This window comes from Pseudozyma flocculosa (genome assembly GCF_000417875.1).
Source record: "Pseudozyma flocculosa PF-1 unplaced genomic scaffold scaffold00014, whole genome shotgun sequence".
Taxonomy (NCBI): Eukaryota; Fungi; Basidiomycota; class Ustilaginomycetes; order Ustilaginales; family Ustilaginaceae; genus Pseudozyma; species Pseudozyma flocculosa.
Window position 1 is genome coordinate 144,951 of NW_006920882.1, and position 21,454 is coordinate 166,404.

Below are 21,454 nucleotides of genomic sequence, written 5' to 3' on the forward strand. Positions count from 1 at the left end.
CGGACCGGGACCGGGCCGTCCGGTCCGGCCGTCCGTACGGACGTCCTAACCGAAACGTAGTAGTACCTACCGAACGTACGTACGTCGGCGCCTTCTCTCCCTCCTCCCTCCCTCCCTCCTCTCTCCCTCCCTCCCCTCCTCCCTCCTCCCTCCTCCCTCCTCTCTCTCTCTCTCTTCTCTCGCGCCGCCCCTCCTCGTCCTCCTGACTCGCAGTTCGACCCAGCCGAGGGCGACACGACAGCCGAGCGGGCGCAGAGCCTGGCACTCCTCTCCAAGCTGGGCAAGGGCGCGCCCACGTCGTCGTCGATGCGGCGCAAGATGGCGGGCCAGGGCGACGACGAGCTCGTCAATGCGCGGAAAGCCGTCAAGTTTGCCACCAACGGCAGCGGCATCAATGCCCTCAAGGGCAAGGGCCGCTCTGGCGCAGCAGGTGGAAAGAAGGGCGGCAGGAAGTGACGAGGCGTGGGGCCCCCACCCCCTTCTTTCCCCTTCCCCTTCGCCTTCGCTCTTGTCTTCGCGACGTCCTTCCGATCGTTCTGCATTCATTCACAAGTGTTGTACATACAGTCGTAACCATTCCCGAGCCAGGGCCGCTGCCTCCTCTGTGCAAACTACTCGACGCCACGCCACATTACAACCGCCTGTGCTGGTCCTCTTCTTAGACATTTCGCCCTCGCACGCGAAACCAGCCCGTCCACCTACTCATCATCGGACACGTTGGCCTGAGCAGCGGCGAGCTGGTCGGTCCAGTGTCGCGCGAATTCGGCGATGCCCTGTCCGTTGGACACGTCAATGACGTCCTTGGGCACCATGTTTTGCGAATACGTCGGAAACGACTGCGACGCCTGCGCGTGCGATGTAATCAGACGCAGTGGCGGCAGCTCTTGGTCCTCTTCGTCGGAGGAGGAGGAGGAGGAGGAGGAGGAGGAGGAGGAGGAGGAGGAGGAGGAGGAGGAGGAGGCAGGAGGAGGATTGGGCATCGCTGCTGCGATTGGCTGAGGATAAAAGGCCGGGCCGGGATACGACGGCGGGGTCGGTATCCTGACTCGGTCCCTCTACCTCCTGCGATGCGGATCGGATCGGAATCCGCACCACATCCTGCTCCCCCTCCTGGCCTCTCTCCCTCTCCTCCCTCCTCGCCACCCTCTCAACCGCCAGGGCCTCAACCTCCTGCCACTCCCAGAGGATAGGATCGGTACGCGGCAGGAACGGGTTGACGTCGACGACAAACACCCGGCCCATATCGCGGGTGAGGTAGGCGTCAAAGATGTAGTCGGCGATGGGCATGCGCGGCCTCAGCACCGCCTCGAAAAAATCGCCGATCCGCCGCCGCACCGTCCGCTGCACCTCGGTCGGCTGGAGGTGCTCGAAAAAGGTAATGTCGCGCTGCGACAGGCAGACGAGCGTGTGCCGCCGCACAAAGCACCGGAACTCGTGCGACTTGGGCATCTCAAAGTACTTTTTCAGCACCAGCGTCAATTCCGGCGTCGCTGGCGTCGCCGTCGTCGCTGTTGCTGCCGTTGCCGATGTCGCTGCCGCAGGTCGTGGCGGCTGTGCTGTTGCTGTTGCTGTCGACGGGGCAGGGTTGGCGGAATCGGAGCCGGACGAGACGGCAAGACGGGATGTGGCGGCTTCGAGCGTGTCCGGCCGCTCGTCTGCTTGCTGCCGCTGCCGCTGCAGCTGCGCCAGCTCAGCAGCCTGCTCCACGTCCTTTGTGACGAAATCGGAGCTCTTGAGGACGAGGTAGACGTCTTCGGGTGTGGTGCAGCGCAGCGTCGAGCCGGGCAGGATCCACGCGGCGTCCTGGGGCGCGCTCCAGTTGAGCTTGGGGAAGACGGCGCCATCGTACCTCGCTATGGCGGTACGTATCGCCGCATCGAGCGCGGCAAACGTGGGCGGCTCTTCCGCTTCCGCATCGTCGTCGTCGTCGTCAGAAGGTGCGCTGAGGACCTCGGCCTCGTCGTCGGAGAGGGACTGGAAGCGACCGTCCGGATGCGCCGGCGACGGCTTGGTGGAGATGTGGCCGGAGTCGCGCGGGAGGACGATGCTGTCCGCCTCGAGCCAGGGTAGGAAGTCGGGCTGCAGCGTGGATACGGGGATCAGGGTGGCCTTGGGCGAGTCGGAGCGGAAGAGCGGGTACCACGAGCTGAAGAGGGTGTGGTGCAGCGCGAGGTGGACGGGCGTCAGCGGCAGTGCCGGCGCCATGCCGCCGTTCTCGTCTTCGGTGCCTGTCGTGGTCGAGGCAGCCATGGTGGCGGTTCCGGTCGGCAATGGTTGGTGCAGAGGCGGGATGGAAGGAGGAGGAAGCGAGAGGGAAAGGAGGGGAAGAGAGAAAGACGTCAGGGTCTCGTCGGTGACTCTTGCCTCTTCTCGCGCCAAAATTCCCGTGGCTCAGCGGCACGGCGCTCCCTCCGATGCCCGACTTCCGAGGGTCGACCGACAGAGGGAAAGCGGGCTCGAGGGTCGAGGAGCAACCCCCACCACCTCCGCCTTTCGCTTCTCGTTCTCGCATTCCGCACTGGGCCCTCTCTCTCTTTCTCTTTCTCTCCATCTAGCCGACACCGCCTCGCCACCTCAGCATCCACCATGTCGCACGTCCTAGAACCGCTAGACGCACCCTCATCCTGTAAGCACCCTCCCCGCCCGCCGCCGCTCCCTCGCTCGACGTCCCAAACTAGCTTGGCTGACCTATCCTCTCCTCCTCCTCCTCCTCCTCTTCTTTCTTCCTGGCGCCCGCTCAATTCTCATCGGACAGACCGCGACTCGCGGGCGCGCGAAAACAGGCAGGAGCAGCAGCGCGCGCTCCAGTCGACGGCGACGCTGTACCTGGGCAACCTCAGCTTCTACACGACCGAGGAGCAGATCTACGAGCTCTTTTCGCGCGTCGCCAACCTCGGCAGCGGCGGCGGCATCAAGCGCATCATCATGGGCCTCGATCGGAATACAAAGACGCCCTGCGGCTTCGCATTCGTCGAGTGGGTAGATTGGCCCACGCGAAGCACAGGTTCGAGACGGTCGCAGGGTTCTCGGCTCATCCCTCTTGATACTCGTGCGCCCTCTTTGTCCTTATCCCCGTCGTCGACGGTCGTCGCCGCCTCCGCCTCGCAGGTTCTACACGCACGCCGAAGCCGTCGACTGCATGCGCTACATTTCGGGGACCAAGCTCGACGAGCGCGTCATCCGGTGCGACCTGGATCCGGGCTACAAGGATGGGCGCCAGTACGGGCGTGGCAAGAGTGGCGGGCAAGTGCGCGACGAGTACCGCCAGGAGTACGACGCCGGGCGCGGCGGCTGGGGCCACAACCGGCTGCGCGAGGAGGAGGAGCGGAAACGCATCGAGGCAGAGGAAAAGGAGCGCACGCGCCGCGAGGCCCGCGAGGACCTCTACCGCGAGACCGAGGCCGGCGCCAGCGGCGGAGGCGGCGGACTCGTTCCCGAAGGCGCAGAGGGGCAGTACGACGAGACCGAGGGGAGGAGCAGAGGCTTGGACGGTGCTGCATCTACCGAAGCCGATGGCGGAGGTGGCGGCGACGAGGCGGCGGCGACGCAGCAGGGAGCGAAGAGGGCCAGAAGCCAGGACGACGAGGACCTCGAGCAGAGCCACAAGGTACGTGTGCTCCCCAGCCCCCCGCTCCGTGATCATCGACGACAAGAGCAAGCCCCTCTGCGTCTCCTATCGACGACGCTGACCCCCTTCCCTCATTGTCCCCGCCTCGCCACCTCGCAGAACCCACGCTTCCGCGGCGAAGAGAGGGACGAGGAAGAGTAGCCCGCGCCGTCCTCGCCCACATCGGCGCATCCGCGCAACTTCTAACTGTACTCTAGCATCGCATCGCTACGCTGACCCCGTCGCACCCTCCTTTTGACACACGCATGGCAGTCGATGCAGCGATCGAGGGCACTTCCGAGGATGAGCATCCGAGCTCGTTGCACAGCTCATTTGGCAGAGGTAGGGGTATACGAGCTGACGAAGGGGAGAGTGGCAGTTCCGAGGGAGGGAGGAGGATGGGGAAAGAGCCGCTGGGATGAGGGCCTGCGTTGTCCGACAAGAGGATCCGGTACGACGGCGAGCAGCAGGTCAGGCTACGCCCGTCGTCATCGCCGCCGCTGCTGCCGCCGCCGTGCCGTCCAAGCGGCATCCGGGGTTGACCCTCCGCGTATCGTCGACGTGCCAGGCGGTACGATCGATCCAGCTCTCGAGCTGCACGCTCCTCCACCCGAGGCCGTTGCGCACGTTCTTGGCAACGCTGCTCGTCGCAAACGGGTTGGGGTCCTTTTCCCTCCGGCCCGACGGCTTCTTGACGCCGCAAAAGGCCAGCGCCGCCCAGCAGTACATCGACACTGGGTTGCTCAGCCCGCCAGGACGGCCGTAGACGGAGTCGACGTCGTCGTCGTCCTCGTACCTCTTTTCGGCGCCGAACTCGCGCGCCGTCGAGATGCGGATCTGCTCGACGGTGGTGCGGTTGAGGAGGATGAGGCGGACGTGGTAGGCGAACAGCGTCGCTATCGGGCCCAGCCCCGAAAGGGTGAGGACAAAGAGGACCGCAGAGACGGGCGTGTCGGCCAGCGCCTCGCGGAAGCTCTTGTCCGGCGCCGGCTGGCCGCGCGGGAAGGTGAAGCTCGAGGGCCGCGTGAGGAAGACGAGGTGGATCACGGTGAAGGCGATGACCAGCAGCGCAGAGAGGATGCCGGCCGTGAGGAACACCATGAACGGCACATAGTTGCGCCGGCCGATGCACGTGTTGAGAAAGTCGCAGTGATGGTCGATGTTTTCAACGCAGTTGTCGCACACGCGGCAGTGGCTGCTGCGGGGCGGACGGTAGGTGCCGCACGTCTCGCACCACTTTACGCGCACGTCTTCGCCGCGGATGCGCACCACGCGCTGCACGGGGATCGCCAGCGGATCCGCAGGGTCGGCAAACGGTTGCGAATCCTGCGGACCTGCCTGGCCCAGCGTGCACGGCGGATCCGGATCCAGATCGCGCGGCACGACGCCCGGATCCTTCCAGGCCGTGACGAGCATGTTGACGAGCATCAGCAGGTAGACGTAGGCGAACACGGCCACGACAGCGGGCGAGACGTTGTCGACGAGCCACCTTGCCTCGAACCCGAGAAAGAGGCCGCCCAGGGCCAGCGCGTAGGCGAGCGAGCCGAGGAACGGCAGCGGGTTGCCGCCGGACGTCATGACGAGTCCGTGGCAGAAGAAGCGGTTGGACCCGCTATGCAGCCGGTAGTTGCGCTTGCGGGGCAGCGAGGTGGGCGGGATGGTGATCGACACGCTCGAGGCGCCTCCTCGACCGGCCGTGGCCGCAGACGAATGGCGGCTCGCCGCGAGCGCCGACTGGCGCCTCGACGCTATCCGGTCAGGGGATCCGCCTCCGCCGCTGAAAGCTGGGTCTGTCCTGTGCCGCAGGTGGGCCTTGTCGCTCTTGAGCGTGTAGCTCTGCTCCTCGTAAGCGCGCAGCCCCGGCCGATCCATGGCCTGCAGGAAGTGTTCGGGCGAGTCGGCTCCGGGCGCTTTTCCGACCCGGTGAACACCGGCACCTGCACCTGGGATCGCCCGCGCAGGGATGAGTGGGTCGGTGCTGGCGGCCATCTTGAGCGTCGAGCTGACGGATCCGGAGTGGCCGCGGCCTGCCGGAGCCAAGCCGTCGACTTTGGCATCGGCATCGGACGAGGCGAGCCGCGCGTGGGACGTGGAAGGCGTGCCAAACGAGCGGGCGTCGGCCTGCTTGTCCTTGACGGTGGCAGGCATCGAACCGATATGCGTAGCGCTCGAGAGCGAGTAGACGGAGCTCGAAAAGCCTCGCGGACTGGGCGATCGATTGCCGCGAACGCCTACATCGCCCTGCAGACTGAGGTTGGAAGCACTGTTGGCCGCTCGGAAGGGGTCTAGCTGCTGGTTTTGCTGCTGCTGCTGCTGCTGCTGCTGCTGCTGCTGCTGCTGCTGGCTGGGGGTGGTGGAGCTGGGGCATCGGCGAGGAGGCGTCCTGGGGCGGGGCTGCTGGCGTGGGCGCTCGCGAGTACTCGTCGAGCTGGGAAAAGGGGCTGCGGCTACGGTCGTGCAAGATGGGCGAGACGGCGCCATGGCGGGCGTTTGGCTTCTTTGGTGCAAAGAAGCCTGCAGGCGGTAGGATGGACGAGGTGGTGCGGCGATCCTTTCTGCGCGGCACGAACCCGCCTTCGTCGGCGTCGTAGTCGTCGTGGTCCCCGCTGCCATGTGCATCGCCGAGGACGTGGCCCACACTGCCTTCGTCGATCTCGGCGTTGCGGACCGAACGTCCCGAGGCCATGCTGAGCCTGCTTGCAGGCCGCGCGACGCCGTCGGCACCTATGCTCGTGGCCGCCTGGCGGGTTGGGTCGGTGGTTGCATCGTGCATCGATCTGAGCTGGTCAAAGGAGCTACGCCCGTCGGAAGAGTACCGGTTGCGGGCGTTGGCGGTCGAAGCAGCGACGGCGGCGCGATCCCGCAGCTGTTGCTCGTGGTCCAGGAGCGAGCCGCTGCCGATGCTGGAACGGCGCTGCGGCGGAGGCGGGCTGGCGGGGAGGTTGGCATAGGCGGCGTTGCTGGTGCTGCCACCGCCAGGGCGATGAGAGGGGCCTTCGGAGTCGGACGAAGCCGATGTGCGACGAGCCGTACGCTGTGCTGATGAGGCGGAAGGGGCAGTGGCAGCCAGCTCTCCAGCGGCCGCGGCGGCGGCGGCGGCTTCCATGTCCGGCATGAGGCGAGCGTAAAGAGGTGAGTCGGTCGGGTCGGGGCGAGGGCCAAGGCGAGGGCAAGCGATGAAACGAATGTGGTGGTGGCGCTGTCCCGACGGTGCGCAGGCCGTTGGTCGTGATCAGAGGAACGAGTTCGCTGGCAGACTGAACTTTGGATCCCGAATCAGAGCGGAACAGCCGGTGCGATCATGCTGAGCCGAAGGAAAAGCGCCGAAAGGTGGGGGTTCGCTGGTACGATGGGGGCCAAGGCGGGAGGTGGGTGTCGGAAGAGCGAGGAGAGGGGATAAGAGAGGGAGGGGAGGGAAGAGGGGTGAGGCAGGGAGGACCGGGGCAAGGAGAGGATGATGAGGTCGGGGGTATGGGCGGAGCGAGGTCGGAATGGTGCCGACGGAGAAGGAGATGGTGACGATCCCAAGTGCGCGCCCAGCCTGGCTTGGCCCCTTGCCTTGCCTTGCCTTGCCTGGCCTGGCCTGGCCTGGCGCGGCACGCCTGCTTGTCTCGGCTTCTTGTCCGCGGCACCCAAGCAGCACGGCAGCCTGCGCAGGCGTAGGCCCAAGCTGGGCCCCGTCTCCCGGACCAGGGGCCGACTGACCGACCACATGGCTGCTCGGGATCGTCGGATGGCCCGGCCCCGACGTCGATCCTGGACTTGCGCTGTTGCTCTAGCTTCCGACCACCACCATCTCGACTCGTTGGCCTGCTCTGTCGCTATCGCTCTGGCACTTTACGACCACGATCACGACCACGACGACTCCCATGCACCACCCAACGACTATTGCGCCACGGTGACGCCCTCTTCCCTAGCCCTCAAAATGGACGACAAGACCGCCTCCTCCGCCGACCACCATGACAGCCGCAGGGGATCGAGGCACCGACCAGTCGCCGAGGCGCCCAGGTTCGGCGTCATGTGGGAGGTGATGCGCACCATTGGCGACCTCTCGCTGCCCACCTTTTTCTCGTCGGTCGCCGTCGAGGGGCTCGACAATGTGCCGCCCTCGTCGGACCCGCTCATCATCTGCTCAACCCACCACAACACCATCCTCGATGTCGCCATCCTCTCGTCGCACATGCCGGGCCGCCGGCCGCTCCACTTCTGGGCCAAGTCCGGCCTCTTTGTCAACCCCATCTCCAACTTCATCCTCACCTCGAGCGGCAACATCAAGGTCGACCGCAGGCACAAAAACAACCAGGCCCTCTTCCAGGGCACCTTCCACGCCATGAACCGCGGCGGCGCCATCGCCCTCTTCCCCGAGGGCGGCAGCTACTCCAACCCGGCCCTCACCAAGCTCAAGGCCGGCGCAGCATGGGCCGCCCTCGAGTATACCCAGCACCTCCGTCTGCAGGAACAGCATTCGCAGGAACAGTCGTCGCAGGAACAGGAACAGGCGCAGCAGCACGGACCGCCGACGTCGGCCGCATCCGACTCCCTCGGTCGAGCCGTAAAGATCCTGCCGGCGGCCATCGTCTACTCGGACAAGAGCCGCTTCCGCAGCCGCGCCATCCTGCGCTTCGGCAAGCCCATCACGCTCGACGCCTACGTCGATGAGTTCCTCTCGTCTCCCGTCTTTCCCGGCTCCGATGGATCCCGCGACGCCCGCGCGTCATCGCCCAACGTCAAGGACCCATCGGCCGAGCCATCGCCGGCGCACAAGGCGGTGGCTAGGCTGACGGCCGCCATTCAGGCCGCCATCGAGGGCATGACGTTCAACGCGCCGGACTGGGAGAGCTTCCAGGCGGTGCGGGCGGCCAGGGAGCTCATCTGGAACCTGCAGAGCGACGGCACCGGCGACAAGGACATCGACATGCGCAAGTTTGTCGCCGCTTCGAACGCGCTGCTCGCCGTCCTGACGCTGGACAGGGACGGCGCCCGGGCGCCATCCGGATCGCCCGTCCGCCGCGAGCTCTCGGAAGCGTCGAGGGATGCCAGGAGGGCGCTGTTCGCGTATGCCTGCTTGCTCCGCCTCTGCGACACCGATAGCCGAGTCCTCTCGCTCGTCATGCAGCGGCACGGGGGCGACTCGACCTCGACGGCGGCGGGCTCGCACGCCTCTCCGTCCCTGCCCGAACCTCGGGCGGCGTTGGCAGGGCTCTTCTCGGCGGTAAAGTCGCTCGTGATCCGCCTGCCCTACCTTGTGCCGACGTTCCTGCCGACGCTGCTGCCCACCTACCTGCTGCCCTCGAGGATCGCCCATCATTTCGCCAAGAAGGAGGAGGAGTCGCTGTCCTCTGTCAAGACGCTGGTGGGCTTCGGCTTCAGCCTGATCCTCTACCTCTATGGCCTCGTCGAGATGACGAGCTTCACGCGGTGGAACCCGTCGGGCTTCTTCCTCGGCGCCGTGGGCATCTGGTGGATGGTCGAGCTGAACCGCTCCTGCGTCGACACGGCCTACAGCCTGCTGCAGCAATGCCGTCTCGCCTGGGCCGTGTGGCGGGCTTCTGGCAAGGTCCGACCGGGTACCTCGGGCACCGCGGCCGTGCCCGAAGCGGAGGGGCGAGCGGGCCAGGCCAGGGCGAGCCAGGACGACGGAGCGCCCGCCGCGACCTCTGCAGCTGGGCGCGAGACGTTCAACCTGTTCTTCTACGGCACGCTGGTCCACCCCCAGGTGCTGTCGCGCGTCATTGGCAACGACGGCGCGCACCTGACGGTGCAGAACGGCATCCTGCCCAACCACGCCCTCTGCCACATCAAAGGCCAAGACTACCCGGGCTTGGTGAAGCAGCAAGACCTGGCGCGCATCTTCCCAGCAGCGACGGCCGCGCAGCTGGTGCAGTCCGAAAGGACGGCGGTCAAGGGGACGGTCGTGTGCGGCCTGACGGCGCAGGATCTGCGCTGCCTCGACACGTTCGAGGACGACGAGTATACGCGCAAGACGGTCGCGATCACCCTCGACCCGGCGAGCGAGGCCTGCTCCAACGCCGCACGCCTCGCGCGCGGAGACGCCGAGCTCAACCTCGAGAGCATCCTCGCGGCGCTGACGCCGGCTCGCATCTCGCAGCTGCTCGAAGCGTCCCGCGCGCCCGGATCGGGCGGTGTGGCCGGTGCGAGGCAGGTCGAAGCGCAGGTCTACATGTGGACGGCGTCGCTCGAGCTGCTCGAGGCCAAGGTGTGGGAGTTTGACGAGTTCGCCCGCGAAAAGGCCAAGAACTGGGTGGGCCAGCGGTGGGAGGGCGGCGAGGCGGCGGCCGAGATGGAGTTCGAGTACGAGATCGTCGATGCCGTCCGGGGCGAGGGGTCCTCGGCGGCCTCGTCGACGTCGGTTGTTGAAGCCCCGATGCCGGACGCCCTCGTTGCAGGAGCGGCCATGCCGCAGACGGAGCAAACAGACGCCGCGGGCGACGAGGACGAGGGCGATGCTGCGACGAGGACATGGCACGGCGCGGCCGCATCGACCCTCTCGTCGCACGGCGCGACACGGGAAGCCATCGCGCTGACCCTCTCGAGCCTGTCGAAGCATCCGAGCATCCAGTACTACGTCGACCAGGCGTTCTGCCGAGCGTCGTCAGGCGACAAGGCGGGCAAGAAGGTGCGACGGCCGAGCAAGATGGACGCCCACCTCGTCGCTGCGCTCTACGCCAGCCGGTTCGAGGCCAAGAGGTCGTTGCAGAGGCTCGTCGAAATCTCGGGCGTCCAGTTTGAGGATGAGCGAGAGTGCGACGGCGATGGCGGTGGCGACGTCGAAAAGGCGATGCGGGTGCTGTGGGACTGCTCGGTACGTGCCGACGTCAACGGTCGAGCAGGGTGGCCATTCGAGGTCGTGGACGCGACTGATGCCGTCGAGGATGGGGAGACGAAAAAGGATCGGTGAAAAAGGCGGCGCCGCTCTGTGATGCTCTGCGTCCATATCTTCGAACCCGCCTCTATGGCTTGGGTCCGCTGCAATCCCATACCCCTCTCGATGCCATCACTTCCTACCCTCGGCGTGGGCGATACCGTCGAAGCGGAAGCTGACGAGCCCCTGGTCGTCTGCGCGATCCCGGAAACCTCTCCACCACTCGAGAGCGTCTTTGGTCTTTTTTCCCTGCGCCTTTATGCGATCGACGAGGAGGAACTCGTTGCCGCCCGACGACGACGGTGTCTGTGCGTCCTTTGTTGTTGTGATGACGAGGGAGTTGAGGACCGAAGAGTAGGTCGCTGTACCGGGCGGTGAGGTGGAGAGGAGGGAGAAGACGTGCGGGTCTCGCGCGCCAAGGTCGGAGGAGGGAAGGACGCTGCAGCTCTCGAAGAGGGTTCGGAGTGGTGGAAACGTGGGTGTCGCGGGGTGTAGGGTGGTTGAGAGTGGGTACTGGACGTCGAACACGGATTTGGAACGGAGTCGAGGGGGGAAGGGGGGGCCGGTGTCAGCGATGTCTTTGCGAGCGAGCGCAAAAAGGAAGGAAGCGACGAGGGCTCGGTCGACGACTCACGAGATATCCGAACCCCCTCAACCTAGCCTCGATGTCCCTGGCCGACCACTTTTCCCAGCGCACCTCGAGGTTGGACCTCTTGACCTTGAACGCAAACGACACCTCGGCCTCGTCCTGGTCCCAACCGCGTCGCTCCGCACCGGGGAGGTCAGAGAGGACGTCGACGAGCAGCTCGGCTCCGCGCTGCGCCATCGTCTTTTCCAGGTCGAGGTACGTGGCGTCGCCCGGGATGGGGAGGCGCTGCTGCCCGAGGATCCGGCCCGCGTCGAAGCGACCGTCCTGGAGCGTCTGTACCGTCACCCCGCCCTCGTCGAGCCGACGGGCGATGGTCCACTGCAGCGGTGCGGCTCCGCGTAGCTTAGGGAGGAGCGAAGGGTGCAGGTTGAGCCGTTGCGAGGGCGAGGGGAACGAGGCGAGGAGCGAGGTGGGTATGAGGTGGCCAAAGGAGCAGGTGAGCAGTATCGAGGCCGGTGAGCGGAGGATGGCGGGCAGCTGGTGAGGCGGGGAGCAGCGAGATGGTCAGGGTCAGCGGTGGGTGCGCTACTCGTTGCTGTTGGGCCGCGAGGACGCACCTGGTAGTCGTCCAGGCCGCTCGGTGGTACGTGGTCGTGGGGAAGGCCATGATGCAACGCGAGCTGCTTGATGGGGGCTGCGGGCAGAGCAGGCGAGAGTCACGAGGGCAGTCAGCATCGCCGCGCCGTCATCGTTAGGTTCGACAGCTGCGACTGACCGATCTTCATGCGCTTGGCACCCCAGCCCTGCTTGGTATCCGGCGGGGTGAGGACATGGAGGTGGTCGCAGAGGTCTGCGGGGCGGGCAGCGAGCCGTGGAGAGGGGCGACTCTGTCAGTTGTACATCGCGCCCACACACACCCGCGTGAGCCATGTCCACGTTTGGAAGCGACATACCTGGCCGGTCGATGAGGGCCTGGAGCGATGCGCACGCAAAGGTATCGGTGCCGCAAAAGAGGATCTTGTACGGCGGCGGCAGCGGTGGTGGTGGTGGTCTGGCCGCCTGGTCCGCACGGCGTGGAGCGCTGTAGTGCAACAGCCGCCTCGAGCCGGGACGAGCGACGAGGCTCAGCGGCGACCTCAGCCAGCAGTGTAGCGGAGATAGCAGCCGTGTCTCTGCCATGATAGAGACGTGACGGATGCCAGAGCAGCTGGAGAAGGAACAAGAAGGAGGAGGAGAAGAGCGCGAAAGACGAGCAGCCAAGGTGGCCGCTCGAGGACCCTTTCCTGGCTTATGTAAGCCTCCTCGACAACGCCGCGCAGCTGGACGGGTGGCCGCTGCATCCCCTCCCTCCCCCTCTCCCCTCCCCGTATTCCCCCTCTGTCGCGGCAACCAGCACTGACGGCCATCGATCCCGGCGCGCACAGCCCACGGAAATGTCCACGATGGTCCACGATCCCCTCAACCAACTGCCAAGGTTTGTGGCGAAATCAGCCTTCAGCAGCCGCGCCCCCCCGCCGGAGCTCACCATCTGCATGGTCCCGCGCCTCGCCACCGTCCTCTGACAGCGAGATATGGGATGCCATCATCGACGCCCTCACGGCTCACGGCCCTCAACACGCCGTCAAGCTCATCTCGGTAGGCTGTCTGTCCTAGTCATTACAGGGTGTACTCGGGCCCTTTGAACTGACGATCCGACCACCCTTCCTCTCCGGTGGCCTTGCCCGCCCCTCGACTGGCAGACTTGCCGCCAGCTGCGCCACTCGTTTACCGGTCGAAGAGTGCGCTACCACTTTGCTTTGTGGCTTCATGGCTTACTTCCCCTGCCCACCAATATCCCCGCCGACGCAGACCGGCTCGCTTCCACCCTCTTCGAGTCGAGGTGGCCACCGAATCCCCAGGCCTGTACAGTCACGGCCCTCGAGCCACACATCTCGCACAGGCACTTTGCCGTTCACGACCAACACACGTGCGGCCTAGATCAGACGGTGGAAGTCCAGCTCTCTGCCTCGCGCATCTACGCCATCGCGCCCGATCTCAAGTCTCTGGTCGTCTCAAAGGTCGAGCACAACGGTCAAGTCACGCTCGAGAAACGCCTACCCCTGCCCGACCAGAGCCTACAGGGCATCCACCGCTTCGCCCTCGACGATGCCAGCCAGATCGTCCTCTTGCAGGCGATTTCGGAGGTTCGCAACGACACCTACGACGTGTCCCTCTTCCTCGTCGATCTCGTCACGGGCATGCCCTTGGCCAGCGAGCCGATCCGCTTCCACCTCTGGCCCGAAGACCACGAGGACCTCGAGCTGCAGCTCGTGGGCGATCAGATCCTCATCCTGAGCAGAAGCCACATTGTTCTCTTGCGCTGGATTCGTCCTAGCCACGCTGCCGCGCTCGTGCCCGATAAGCTCGAGTGCAAGATCACCTTTAGGCGGTGGTGGACCGATCCAGAGTCCTCTCGCGTCGTGACAGCGGCCACGCTCATCAACCACGAGTGTCTCGCCCTCGTCCTCAACGAGATTGGCGTGGATAGGGTCGGCGAGCCGTGGCAATCGCAGGCGGGCATACTCTACCTCGAGCTCTTGAAGCTCTCTAGCTTCGGCGACGAGAGCACGGACCTCGCCGTCGAGGATGCGCTGCAAGCCTTCCTTGTCGATGACTTCGATGGGAGATGGACCTACCATGCCGAGATCGTCCTGCCGGGTCAGTCCATGGTCGACCCCTTGAGAGGGAACTACATCAAAATCGGACTCGAGCCTGCTGCCCTTGCGGGCCTCGGAGATGCCGACAGCGACCTCAATTGCCTCGTCGTGGTCCGCGCCTCTGGCAACCCGTGAGTGGGCCGGGTCGCGGCAGGGATCGGCTCTGAATCGAGATTAGGCTAGGCCTTGTCTTTCTAACTTTGACCTGACTTTCTGCTGCACCGAACGACCGATCGTCTTCAGCTGGATCATGGAGCTGCGCTCGCTCGCCGAGCTCCTCTACCCCCGTGCGGCACTGACCATCTACTCGGGAGGCGGCCCGCGTTGGCCAACCCTCGGTCACGAGTGGTGTGAGTGTGGCACGGTTCGCGGCAGTCCGACTGGCTCGATGTGTCGTGGGCAATCTCGACATGTGCTCACACCGCCGTGTTCTCGTCGCAAACCCTCCCTCATCTCCCAGGCAAAGCAAACATGGTAGACACACTGATGGACCATTTCAAAAGCCCAGTGTCGTCGCTATCAGTCCGGGGATGGCGAGCGGGTAAGTCGCCCCGGCTCCGCTCCTTTGGCTCACAAGCTCGCTCGTGCATCCTCACATCCCTCTCACACGCACACGTACGCGACCGCTCTTCCTTCGGACCTCGCAGTTGCGGCTGTGCGAGTCGAACCAGAACGCGAAGAGGACCGCGCGGCCGGTTCGCCGCCGTACCTCGAACTACGGTGCATCGATTGGAACCCCAACTATACGCACCGTGTCGATCCCTCGATGCGGCTGAAGAAAAACGACTTTCGCGACGCCGCGAAAAGAGGTGCGATGCTGCGCGAGACGGGACGAGATAGACCGGGTACGTGCTGCGGAACCCGTCCAGCCCATCCGCGTGTGAACATGTGTAGCACCTTGTGGCTCTAACGTCCTGCCCTTACTTCTCTGCCCTCGTGGGCGAACCAGTGCTGATCACCAAGCATCCTCTCTGGGATACGCTACCCTTCCGACCCATCGACCGACACCCGCATACCGACGTGCGGGCCGACGCAGCGTGGTTCCGCATCGCTTTGGATCCCACCACGGGGATCCTCGTGCAGCGAATCGCCGAGATCGCCAGCGACGAGGACGTGGCCCGAGGTGGCAGGATCCGCGCCGACGACGATGACGACGTCGAGGACGAGGAGGAGATGCTGCGTAGCGAGATCTTCATCCTCCATGTCTAGTGCACACGCGCGCCGTACACGCGGCGGTGCGTCTCTCCCTCCGACTCGTCTGATTGGGTCGTCTTCAACTTCCAAATGCGGCCCCTCCGACGTGCTGGGCCTGCGTCAACGCCCCCTTCCCCGCCACGCCATATACCATGCCAGCAAATGGCAGATGCAACGCTGGCCTCGAGGCGATACCGTCTTTTACGAGTACCGATGAGGTGACGGGGAGCCGTCGCAAGCGACTCCGACCCGCCGACGTTGGGATTGAACTCCTGCGACCTTCATGTGCTCGTGGCGCCGCGGATGGCCGGCGTTCTGGCTCGGCTCTCGGCCCGTTGGCCGTGGCATCCGACCTCGAAGCTCTGTAAACGTCTCATCTCCATTACTTCCAACGCCGTCGTGATTTCCGGGTCGACTGCGTTACAGGAGAGCAGAGCCGTGTAGCAAGGGGCTGCGGCGTCTTGCGGCTTCCTCTGTGGTCTAGCAGCATCGTCGAGTCGCGAGGGCCCCACGCCCGCGTCCGCCACTTGCCTGATCGGTCAACCATCCCCCCTCTACCCACCGCGAGCGACATTAGATCAGCTTGTTCTCCAACCGCCTCTCGTTCTTGAGGCTGGCAAACATGGCGACGGCCTTGTCGAGCGGGATGGTCTCGGCCTTGCCCTTCATGTTGACGTCGTCGCGGTTGCGCACGTTGATGCTCTGGCTCTCCATCTCCTCGTGGCCGACGACGATGACGAAGTTGTACTGGGCGATTTCGCCGTTGCGCACCTTTTTGGGCAGCGTGTTGTCGCTCAGGTCGACGTCGGCAAAGAAGCCCTGGTCCCACAGGCGCGTCTGGACCGACTTGGCGTAGTCGTAGACCGACGTCGTGACGGGCACCACGAGGATCTGGCGCGGCGACAGCCAGAACGGCCACTTGCCCGCAAAGTGCTCGGTGAGGATGGCGATGAAGCGCTCGAGCGAGCCGACAATGGCGCGGTGGATCATGACGGGGCGCTCCGTCTGGTCGTCGTCGCCCGACGACGCCGGCTTGCGGAACTCGAGGTTGAAGCGCTGCGGCAGCTGGAAGTCGAGCTGGATCGTGGCGCACTGGTGGTGGCGCCGCATGGCATCGCTGATGGTGATGTCAATCTTGGGGCCGTAGAAGGCGCCGTCGCCCGGGTTGAGCTCCCACTTGCCCGGGACAAACTTGTCGAGGGCGGCGGCCAGGCGCTTTTCGGCGGCGTCCCACGTGGCGATGTCGCCGAGGTACTTTTCGGGCCGCGTCGAGAGCTCGAGCTTGAAGGTGAAACCAAACAGGCCGTAGACGGCCTGGAGGAAGTCGAAGCAGCCGGCCATCTCGTCCTCGACCTGCTCGGCGCGGCAGAAGATGTGGGCGTCGTCCTGGCAGAAGCGGCGGACGCGCGTCAGGCCCGACAGGGCGCCGCTCGCCTCGTTGCGGTGAATGACGCCAAAGTCGGCCAGGCGCAGCGGCAGCTCCTTGTACGAGCGGTCGCGCGTGCCAAACATGAGGCAGTGGCCGGGGCAGTTCATGGGCTTGAGGCCAAACGTCTCCTTGTCGACGCCGAGCACGAACATGTCGTCCTTGTAGTTTTGCCAGTGGCCCGACGTCTCCCACAGCTTCGAGTTGTACATGTTGGGCGAGATGACCTCGTCGAAGCCGCGCTGGCGGTACTGGGTCTTGAGGTAGTCCTGGAGGGTGTTGTAGATGCGGGCGCCGTGGGGCAGCCAGAAGCAAGAGCCGGGCGACATTTCGTGGAACATGAAGAGCTCCTGCTCCTTGCCAATCTTGCGGTGGTCGCGCTTGGCGGCCTCGACGAGGAACTGCTTGTACTCGGTCATCATCTTGCCGTCGGGGAACGAGATGCCGTAGAGGCGCTGGAGCGAGTCGTTGTTCTGGTCGCCGAGGAAGTACGACGCCGAGTTCTTGAGCACCGCCATGGCCTTGATCCGGCCCGTGTGCGGAATGTGCGGGCCGACGCACAGGTCAATCATGGGGCCGCAGCGGTAGACGGTGGTCGAGGTGCCGTCGGGGATCTTGCTGTTGATGATGTGCTGCTTGTACTTGTTGTAGTGGAACATCTCGAGGAGCTGCTCCTTGGAGACGACGAGGCGCTCGAAGCGCTGCTTTTCCTTGATGGCGCCCTTGATGAGCGTCTCGAGGGCGGGGAAGTCGGCCTGGCTGGCCATGCGCTCCTTGCTGTCGCCCATGCCCATCTCGTAGAAGAATCCCTCGTCGGTCGGCGGTCCGATGCAGAGGTGGCAGCCGTAGTGCTTCTCGGCCGCCTCGCCGAGCACGTGGGCCGACGAGTGCCAGAAGACGCGCTTGCCCTCGGGCGACTCAAAGTCAAAGAGCTGCAGCTTGGCGCTCTGCTCGAGCGGGCGCTCCAGGTCCCAGAGCGTGTCGTCGACCTTTGCAATGACGACGCGCTCGCTCAGGCTCTTTGAGATTTGCTTTGCGATGTCCATGGGCGTCGTCTCCCACGCGGTGCCCTCCTTGACCGAGCCGTCGGGCATCGTCACCTGGATGGGCTGGCGCGGCTGGCTGGCGGCGTGCGCGTCCTGCTCCGCCTTGAGCTTCTCAAACATGGCGATGCGGTGGTCAAAGTAGGCCGGCTTCGGCGTAAACTCGAGCGGCATGCTGCTGCCCCCAGCCGCTGCGTCCTTCTTGGCCTTGGGCTTCTTCTCGCCCTTGGCCTGCTGCTGCTGCTGCTGCTGCTGCTGCTGCTGCTTCTGCTGCTGCTTCTTGTCGCCGTCGGCGGCTGCGCCGACCTTGACCTTTTCGGTGGCATCGGCAAGGTCCGAGACGGGGTCGCGCGGCTCAGCCGTCGACGACACGGGTTGCGGCGCTGCCGACGACATCTTCGAGGGTCGGTTCTAAGGGTGGACGAGGGGAGAGGGCGATGCGGCAGAGCCGAAAGTCGAGGGCGGACGCTGTGGTGCGAGGGGACGTGGTCTCGCCGTTGAGTCGGTGCAGCCGGCGAGCAAGTGGTGTTGGTCTGAAGTGCAAGTCGGCAGGAGAGGGCGTGTGGTGGCAGGTGTTGGTCGCGAGCAGAGGCACAAACGACACAGGTGGGCCTGCCTGAGTGCCTCGCCGAGGACGGGAAGCCCGCCGCATCCCTCTATCTGCACCTTTTTTTCGCTCTCTTGCTGCTGGCCTGCCTGGCCTGGCTTGCTCGCTCGCTCGCTCGGTCCCTCAGTGGGGCCCGATGGTTGTCTCGTTCCACCGTTCCGATCGGGCGGCCGGTCCATTCACCCCCGTGCACCCTGACTCGCTCTCCGCGCTTTGCTGCCTCCCTTCTCCACACGCAACCGCCTGAGGCCTGGCTGCTGACCATCACCATCACCGCTTCGACGCCTTCGGTCGCCATCGCTCCGGCAATCTTCGGTCCCCCTCCTCTCTCTCGCTCCAAACTGCCGCCCCGCTCGCGCTCCTGTTCTACCACCGTTTCGATCGCAGCCCACCATGTCGACGCAGAACACGCCCAACACGCAGCCGGTCAAGACCAAGTCCAAGGCCTACAGCTCCTCGGTCGCCATCCAAGGCGATGCCGCAAAGTACCGTCACAAGTACAAGGAGCTCAAGAAGAAGACGCGCGAGATCGAGACGGTGAGTGGGTGGCGAGTCGCCTCCCTCGGCGAGCGCTGTGGGCGAAGCGTTCCCTTGTCGATCCGCCTGCTGACCCGAGCCGTGATGCATCCCTTGTCGAACGCCCACCGACTCGTCGCCCATCTCAGGAGAACGAGAAGCTCCATCTGAAGACGCTGAGGATCAAGCGCAACATCCAGCGCATGCGGCTCGAGAGGGCGTGAGTCGCCTCTGAATTAGCCCTCCTGGGAACCTCGGCTTGATTTCGCTGACCCGACCCCATGCCCCGTTCCCTCTTGCCTTTAGCATCCTGTACGAGCGACTCGAAGCGGAGACAGCGCCGCAGTCCTTCCGCGCCCCCTCGCACCACTACGACGCGGCAGGGCATCCAGTGGACCATTACCCTCCCCACCACCCGCAGGGCGGGCCGAGCGCAGCGACCTCGTATGGGCCGAGCTACGGCGCGCCCGTCCGCTCGACTCCGCACGCCTCGTCCCGTCCTGGCGCAGATCCCTACGCCTACCCCGAACACGACGACCGAGCGGCACAGCCCTACCGATACGGCTCCGGCGCGCCCGCGGATGGGTCTAGAGCTCACTCGCCGACCGGTTCCGCTGTTCCGCACGGCGGTCCCCCTCCCGCCGCCGACCGTTCGGCCACCCTGAGGCAGTACACTCCCTCGGTCAGCCCCGAAGAGTCCAGAGACCTCGGCCGTGCCGGTAGCAAGGCCGCATGATGCCGATTCGGCCCCGAACCTATCCACCTCCTCGAAGCCCCCGCACCGCCAGCATCCCAACGCGGCGGTTGTATTCTAGTCTCTTCCCTCACGTCGCCTCGGCCCCGTCACAAACACCGACCACCGACGTCATCGCAGTGCTCACACTCACACCACCGATGGCAGGTCATCGTTTGCATTTCGTTGCGGCTGCTGGCGAGGTGGCATCATGTTGGCCTCTGTGTCGACGTAGGAGTTGGACCGGGCTGCGACGCGCTGGTGGCAGAAGCCGGCGTCGCGCCGCCTGTGACGGGTCTCGCCGTGGGTGCCGGCGTTGGCTGCGCAGCTGATCCCACAGCGCTCGTCCGCGTCGGCTGCATCGAAGAAGGCGTCGGCCTCGGCGTCGGTGTCGGAGCTGCGGCGGCGTGACCCTCCCTTCCGGATCCCGTCGTCTTCGATTGTCCGGGACGCGCTCCCGGCTGAGGCGGAGGGGGCATCGTCGCCGTCGGCACCGTCGTCCGGCCCGATGGCATCGAGGTGCTCGGAGGGACGCCCGTAGAGGCAGGCGGACGCGCAAACGGCGCTCGCGTCGCCGAAGCGGGCATGAGCGACGGCGGCATCCTGGTCGCAGCTGCAGACTGCGGTGCGGGTGCCGTCATCCGCGTTGTCGGTACGCCCATCGAGCTCGCGTTGCCCCTCACCATGCCCAACGACGCCGCTGCAGTCGGATGGGCCGAGCCGGAAGCTGCCGAGGCTTCAAACGATGCGATGGAGCTCGAGTGACCCGACCTGGCGCCCGACGGGTCCCACACGAAGCCGACGCCGCCGAACTTGAAGTGCTGCACCACGACCCTCTTGTCGAGGCACTCGGCCTCGTACATCTTGACCATGCCCGTGTACGTCTTGATAAAGTTGGGCACGCTCGTCGAGATGTCGTGCAGCAGCGGCGAGTGCTCGTGGAACGGGCCGCGCTTCAGCACCTGGATGCGCAGCAGCGATGTGAGGTACAGGTTGGGCAGCGGCGTCTCGTCACTGGCCGACGAGGCAGACGAGGAGGCCGGAGCGAGGAGGGCCGAGGGGATGGTCGGAGGGTGCGAGATGAGGGTCGATGGCGTCTTGTCCGGAAGCGAGCCGAGAAGCTGCGGGTGGGCCGATGCCACCACGATCTGGCTCGGTCGCAGCGTCGACTGCGATCGCAGCTGGGCCGCTCCCAGGACGTACGGCAGGAATTGGTAGTCGTCCAGGCCCCATACGCCGTGGCTGCCCGCCGGCTCGAGGCCGTAGCGGTCCTGCAGCCGCCATACGGTGTCTAGGTAGAGGGGAAAGGCTTCGAGGCCGAGCCTCTCCTCGATCTGCGTCGGAGGCCACATCTGGTGCGACGAGCTGCCGCCGTCGTCGCCGTCGTCTTTGCCCGCCTCGAAGAAGCCAAGGCGGTAGAGGAAGCAAAGCCATGCTGCGAAGCAGAACTCGTGGCCCGAGCCATAGTCGATGCGGACAAACGAGCCAAAGGATTCGACGAGGTAGGGCGACAACTCTGGGATAAAGGCGTGGAGATGGAGAGGCAGCAGCTGCCGGTGCAGCTCGTCGGCCCTCTCCTCGAGCCTCGCTCCCCAGTCGCGGAAGGCGAGGTTGCCGAACCTCTGCGGCTTCGACTGCGGCTCGATCTCATCTGTCCACGCGTCGATGTGGCGGACGAATTGAAGGAGTCGCTCCATCGGCTCCTGCGCGTCGATCGAATGCGCTGCCGAAGCCGGACGGGGCGGCAGCGGCCGGGTGGGCTTGCCGACGCACGCCTCTGCGATCCTCTGTACAAAGAGCGAGTAGATGCCACGCGCCTCGGACGAGATCCAGAGGAGCGTGTCGCTGTCGCTGTTGATGCGCTTGACCGGCGGCGAGATGCGGCCGAGGGTGGCGGCGTCGAGCGCGATGCGGGGCACAGGTGGCAGGCTCTGCGCCGGCAGCGTCGCCGAGCCCGCCGTGGCAGATGGGGCGGCGACCGGGATAGGCGGCATACTTGCTGTCTCTACTGCAGAGCAGGTTGGAGCGTCGAGCAAGGCGAGCAGGGGCGGGAGAGTGGTTCGTCGACACGGCGAGGGGTGGGACGGGAAGGTCGAGTCGAGGCAGTGGGGAAGGGGTGCGGCTTCAAGGGTCCTCCTGGCTGGGCTGAAGAACGCCGGG

The 21,454-nt window shown here is 65.5% G+C and overlaps 10 protein-coding genes across 10 annotated transcripts in view; 5 read left to right on the forward strand and 5 right to left on the reverse strand.

The window, feature by feature from the left end:
• PFL1_04309 (uncharacterized protein) overlaps positions 1 to 456 on the forward strand; it is a gene marked incomplete at both ends in the record, with an annotated part of 1,611 nt that extends 1,155 nt beyond the window's left edge. The window contains one exon of the mRNA XM_007881835.1: positions 214 to 456. Coding sequence (XP_007880026.1) covers positions 214 to 456 — 243 coding nt within the window. The remainder of the gene's footprint in view (positions 1 to 213) is intronic.
• A 242-nt stretch (positions 457 to 698) lies between these two features.
• PFL1_04310 (uncharacterized protein) lies at positions 699 to 2,250 on the reverse strand (the record flags this gene model as incomplete). Its single annotated transcript, XM_007881836.1, has 2 exons — positions 699 to 845; positions 1,093 to 2,250. The coding sequence occupies 2 exons, from the start codon at positions 2,248 to 2,250 to the stop codon at positions 699 to 701; spliced, it is 1,305 nt and encodes a 434-aa protein (XP_007880027.1).
• A 336-nt stretch (positions 2,251 to 2,586) lies between these two features.
• PFL1_04311 (uncharacterized protein) lies at positions 2,587 to 3,769 on the forward strand (the record flags this gene model as incomplete). Its single annotated transcript, XM_007881837.1, has 4 exons — positions 2,587 to 2,626; positions 2,756 to 2,975; positions 3,109 to 3,607; positions 3,728 to 3,769. The coding sequence occupies 4 exons, from the start codon at positions 2,587 to 2,589 to the stop codon at positions 3,767 to 3,769; spliced, it is 801 nt and encodes a 266-aa protein (XP_007880028.1).
• Positions 3,770 to 4,078: 309 nt separating this feature from the next.
• On the reverse strand, positions 4,079 to 6,722 carry PFL1_04312 (uncharacterized protein; the record flags this gene model as incomplete). The annotated part of the gene is made up of 2 exons (XM_007881838.1): positions 4,079 to 5,951; positions 6,028 to 6,722. 2 exons carry the CDS (start codon positions 6,720 to 6,722, stop codon positions 4,079 to 4,081), a joined length of 2,568 nt encoding a protein of 855 aa, XP_007880029.1.
• A 339-nt stretch (positions 6,723 to 7,061) lies between these two features.
• On the forward strand, positions 7,062 to 10,526 carry PFL1_04313 (uncharacterized protein; the record flags this gene model as incomplete). The annotated part of the gene is made up of 1 exon (XM_007881839.1): positions 7,062 to 10,526. The coding sequence occupies one exon, from the start codon at positions 7,062 to 7,064 to the stop codon at positions 10,524 to 10,526; it is 3,465 nt and encodes a 1,154-aa protein (XP_007880030.1).
• A 96-nt stretch (positions 10,527 to 10,622) lies between these two features.
• PFL1_04314 (uncharacterized protein) lies at positions 10,623 to 12,258 on the reverse strand (the record flags this gene model as incomplete). Its single annotated transcript, XM_007881840.1, has 5 exons — positions 10,623 to 11,003; positions 11,125 to 11,616; positions 11,697 to 11,773; positions 11,855 to 11,929; positions 12,033 to 12,258. The coding sequence occupies 5 exons, from the start codon at positions 12,256 to 12,258 to the stop codon at positions 10,623 to 10,625; spliced, it is 1,251 nt and encodes a 416-aa protein (XP_007880031.1).
• A 254-nt stretch (positions 12,259 to 12,512) lies between these two features.
• Positions 12,513 to 14,984, forward strand: PFL1_04315 (uncharacterized protein; the record flags this gene model as incomplete). Its single annotated transcript, XM_007881841.1, has 7 exons — positions 12,513 to 12,553; positions 12,645 to 12,714; positions 12,819 to 13,906; positions 14,019 to 14,125; positions 14,236 to 14,316; positions 14,423 to 14,620; positions 14,725 to 14,984. The coding sequence occupies 7 exons, from the start codon at positions 12,513 to 12,515 to the stop codon at positions 14,982 to 14,984; spliced, it is 1,845 nt and encodes a 614-aa protein (XP_007880032.1).
• A 558-nt stretch (positions 14,985 to 15,542) lies between these two features.
• PFL1_04316 (uncharacterized protein) lies at positions 15,543 to 17,834 on the reverse strand (the record flags this gene model as incomplete). The annotated part of the gene is made up of 1 exon (XM_007881842.1): positions 15,543 to 17,834. The coding sequence occupies one exon, from the start codon at positions 17,832 to 17,834 to the stop codon at positions 15,543 to 15,545; it is 2,292 nt and encodes a 763-aa protein (XP_007880033.1).
• A 604-nt stretch (positions 17,835 to 18,438) lies between these two features.
• Positions 18,439 to 19,297, forward strand: PFL1_04317 (uncharacterized protein; the record flags this gene model as incomplete). Its single annotated transcript, XM_007881843.1, has 3 exons — positions 18,439 to 18,582; positions 18,711 to 18,781; positions 18,868 to 19,297. The coding sequence occupies 3 exons, from the start codon at positions 18,439 to 18,441 to the stop codon at positions 19,295 to 19,297; spliced, it is 645 nt and encodes a 214-aa protein (XP_007880034.1).
• Positions 19,298 to 19,444: 147 nt separating this feature from the next.
• PFL1_04318 (uncharacterized protein) lies at positions 19,445 to 21,288 on the reverse strand (the record flags this gene model as incomplete). The annotated part of the gene is made up of 2 exons (XM_007881844.1): positions 19,445 to 19,897; positions 19,978 to 21,288. The coding sequence occupies 2 exons, from the start codon at positions 21,286 to 21,288 to the stop codon at positions 19,445 to 19,447; spliced, it is 1,764 nt and encodes a 587-aa protein (XP_007880035.1).
• Positions 21,289 to 21,454: the final 166 nt, after the last annotated feature.